The 4,044-nt window shown below is 49.0% G+C and overlaps 1 protein-coding gene across 1 annotated transcript in view; it reads left to right on the top strand.

Annotated features, from left to right (window-relative positions):
- Npffr1 (neuropeptide FF receptor 1) overlaps positions 1-4,044 on the top strand; it is a 35,445-nt gene that overhangs the window by 401 nt on the left and 31,000 nt on the right. The window contains exon 2 of the mRNA XM_013017062.1: positions 1,435-1,568. Within this exon, the coding sequence (XP_012872516.1) occupies positions 1,435-1,568 (134 nt within the window). The remainder of the gene's footprint in view (positions 1-1,434; positions 1,569-4,044) is intronic.

The raw sequence follows: 4,044 nt of genomic DNA, 5'->3' as shown, positions 1-4,044 counted from the left end.
AAGTCTCTACTTGGTCCACACAAGGTAGAATTTTGAAAGGAGTTTAAAAAAAAAAAAGGAAGAAGAGAAAACCAACCAGGAAGCTCAGGTGCCTCCACCAGCCATGGGTACAGATCCCATTGGATCAAGTGAGATGCAATTGACCTGCCCCAGTGTAAGCAATGCTTATTGTATTTGAAACACCAATTCCCCACCTCAAATGATTTTAATGTATGAGCCAGGATTGAGGACCGCTAGTCCACAGAGATATAAGAAGTTTCAGAAGGGAACAAACTCTAGCACTCCAAAGAAAGGAAGGAACAGAATATTCCCTTTCTTCTGTCTAGAACCTGGGATCTTCCTTCAGATGATGAAAATCTGCAGTGCTTGCAGGGCTCTGGTGGCTCATACCTGTAATCCTAGCTACTCAGGAGGTTCCGATGTGAGGAGCAAAATTCAAAACCAGCTTGGGCAGGAAAGCCTGTGAGATGCTTATCTCCAATTAACCATATACCACACAAGCTAGGAATGGAGGTGTGGATCAAATGTTAGAGCACCAGTCTTGAGCAAAAAAGCTAAGGGACAGCCCCCAGGCTCTGAGTTCAAGCCCTCAAACCCCCCACCTCCAATCTTCAGGGCTGTCTATGGGTTGTCTGACTGGGGCTGGGATTGGTGAGAGGGTACGATGGTCCTCAATCCAATTAGTGGCCCCAATCCTATTAGTAAGCAGCTAGCATGTGCAGGGAAGATACTTTGCCATCCTCATTTTACGCTCCTCAAAGTCACTGCTGCAGAAAGGAGTCCGGCGCAGTGAGGGTAAACTTCTGCGGAGTGCCTGGGCTGGCTAATTCCAAAGCCGGTGGGTCATCTACTGGACATCTTGTCCCCTCTTCTGGGAAAGCACAGAAGTTGATGGACCTCCCTCCAAGCTCCTTCCTGGTGGTCCTCCTGTGAAGTCCTACTTCTCATCTCCTTCCAGGAGGATCTGCGCCCTGGACATCAGGGTGGCTGGTTGAGGTGGGGCGGGGGGGGGGGGGCTCAGGCTGGGGTGGAATAAAGAGCAGAGAGTTGGGACAGAGGCTGGGATGTGGGGTGCCCTGGCAGGGTGCGTCTGGCAGGGCTGCTGGGGGCGATGGGTGTGTCATGGCCGGGACTTCGCGGGGCTGCTGGGTGGGCACGGAGTTCTGGGGGGAGGGGTGGGGGGGACGCGAGCCAGGGCGCCCTCCCTCGGCCGGCACAGGTGTATCGGGTGCTATGGCGACAGCGCCGCGCAAGCCCCCTCCCTCCTCCCTCCAGCCCCGCAGGCGTGGGGCTGCGGGCGGGCGGCAGAGTCCGGAGGACAGCTGAGCTGTACGGGAGCTTCAGCCTGGACCCCAGGGGAGCCGGCTGGAGCCCGCGGGGCCTGGGACCTGCAAGCGCCCCTTGCCCGCCTCCACCCGGCCCCTAACCCCGCAGACAGCACAGGCAGGGGCCCAGGGCTGACCGAGCGAGGCCTGGAGACGCCCCTGTGCCCCTGCCCACCAAAGGTGTCTGCTGCCTCCCTCCACCGGAGACTGTACCAGGACAAGCAGAAGTGGGAGATATGGAGGGTGAGTGAGCCCAGGGCTGGGGGTGGGGGACTGACTCAAGAGCAGGGGGTCGAAGGAGAGGAAAGGGGCAATAGGACTAGACACCGTGGTTGTCTAGAACCAGGAGCTGACTCACACACTGTGTGTGTGTATGCATGTATGTGTGAGTGCATGTATGCATGCGTGTGACAGAGACACTAAGAAAGGGAAAAAGAGACAAATCTGGGGTGCCTCTGTGTCTTGTGTGAGAGAGACACACTGACAGATGTAGGGGGTATCTCTATGTCTGCACACATCTCTGTCTGAGCAGAGGCTGGTCTGGATTCAAGTGGGGACAGCTTAGCTACTGGCTATAGAGACACTGTGGCCAACTTAGCCTGCACACAGGGTGGGGAAGAGGAGGAGATGGAGACCTCACAGAGGAGACAGGAGAAGATGCTTCCACGCAGACAGGAATTCTGTCTCTGGAAACAGAGAGGGAGATTTCTTAGCCTTGGGACAGGAAGAGACAATGGTATAAGGCATTGATTGCTTGCTTGCTCCTATTTTACCAAGCATGTGGAGGGTGTGGGAAGAGTCAGATCCCTCCTCTCAAGCAGACAATGGAAACTATATTTAAGCAAAGAAACTAGAGGAGTGAGTGTTAATCTGTTGGCTTCTTGGATGTCTCTGAGATGGTGCCTAAATCTTTCTGTCACCCATCTGTTGATCGACAGAACTTACATTTACAGGGTAACAGTGAGCCTAAAAGAAGACAAGATATTGTACAAATCCATGCTAGTAAGAGAAGGCTACTACAAAGACTCATAAAACTGAAATTCCAATTATTGCAAACCTTGATGTAGAGAACTAACGAAGGGTATGGAAAATCTTGGAGGACTGCACTTGGAGTTTTCCAGAAAGCAAGTGTTTGAAGAACACATATACTAGAGATGCAAGGCATATATGGCCCCACATGAAGCTGAAAGATTGGTGGGATTTGTAAGAATAACATTTAATGAAGCATGGAGTGAGCAAAAGCTGGGGGGATTGGCAAAGGCAGAGCAAAGAGCTTTCAAAGACTAAGTAAAGACCAAAAACAAAATCTGTTCAGGACTTAGGGTTTTGGGGCAGACAGAGCAGGGTACAGGCAATTTCATTTCAAATTATGAGCTAAAGAGCATAAAGAGGAAATCACTACCCGGGTGTGATGAGAAAAAAAGCATTGAGCCACCTGCAAAGAGCTCACCTCTCAAAAACCAGACAAGTGACAATTCAGGGAGCCGGAGGCACCAGTGCATGTAAACACTGTCAGAAATTACAGGGAATGTAAAAAAAAAAGTACCCAAAAGCCCGAAAATGGGCAAATATCTTAATTTTTCTTTAAAAAAGAGAAAATAGGTGATATTTTTCTAAAAGCCTCTAAACTGCAAAGGTTGATATTGACCTCTACTAAAATTCCAGAGGAAATTAGGGAACACAAAGTGAACACTTGGGAGACAACAAAGCAATGACACAATCCACAATTCTTCCAAAGAGGGCTGCCCTGACACCTAATAGGATGTGTGCATGAGCAAGCTGGTGGCTATGCAGAACCAGAGACCATCTAAATGTCTATAAATTAAATACATTAAATGAAAGATGAGGCATGCCTGTGGTGACCTACACTAAAGACTCTGCTTAGAATTTTATTTGTTGACATGGCAGTGTGATTACTACCTATTGTGAACAGATTGTTATGTGAGTTTGTACTATGAACATATTATGCAAATAATTAAAACAAAGATGGGTTTAACTAGGCACCAGTGGCTTATGCCTATAATCTTAACTACTTAGGAGGCTGAAATCTGGAGGATCATGACTTCCATCCAGTCAGAAAAGGCCTATAAGATTCCATCTCCAATGCTGGAAAAGGCTGGACTGGAGGTACGGCTCAAGTGGTAGGATGCCAACCTTGTGTGAAAAACCTAAGGGACAGTGTCTAAGCCCTAAATTCAAACCCTAGCACTAACACACAGACACACAGACACAGACACAGACACACACACACACACACACACACACATACCTATTAAAAACAAAAGAAGACAGAAAACAGGTGCATTAATGAGCTAGTTTGAGTTATGGGCATTTGAAGGTTGCAACCCACTAGAAATCCTCTGAGAAAATTGCAGAGTACATGGGTGATTTGCCCCACAGAGGATGGGGCACTGCCTGCTGTTTGCCCCTCACTGCTGGTTGAAGGTGACTCTGCTCCTACAGTTTGGATTGCGACTAGTTGTGGCTTCAAAGAAAGCAAAGCAGAGCCCCCTCTAGGAGTAGGTAGGATGGGTCTGTGGGCAGTACAAAAAGCATGTACCTCCTGCTGAAATCTTTGAGTCAAGAAAATGTGGTGCAAAACCTTCCAAACACATCATTCACCTGAGTTATAGCTGAGTGTGAAATTTCAGTGATGTTCTCTCCTTCTCTCTCTCTCCCTCTCCCTCTCTCTCTCTCTCTCTCTCTCTCTCTCTCTCTC

This window comes from Dipodomys ordii, unplaced genomic scaffold (genome assembly GCF_000151885.1).
Source record: "Dipodomys ordii isolate 6190 unplaced genomic scaffold, Dord_2.0 Scaffold34, whole genome shotgun sequence".
NCBI lineage: Eukaryota > Metazoa > Chordata > Mammalia > Rodentia > Heteromyidae > Dipodomys > Dipodomys ordii.
This window is presented reverse-complemented; position numbering and strand designations above follow the sequence as displayed.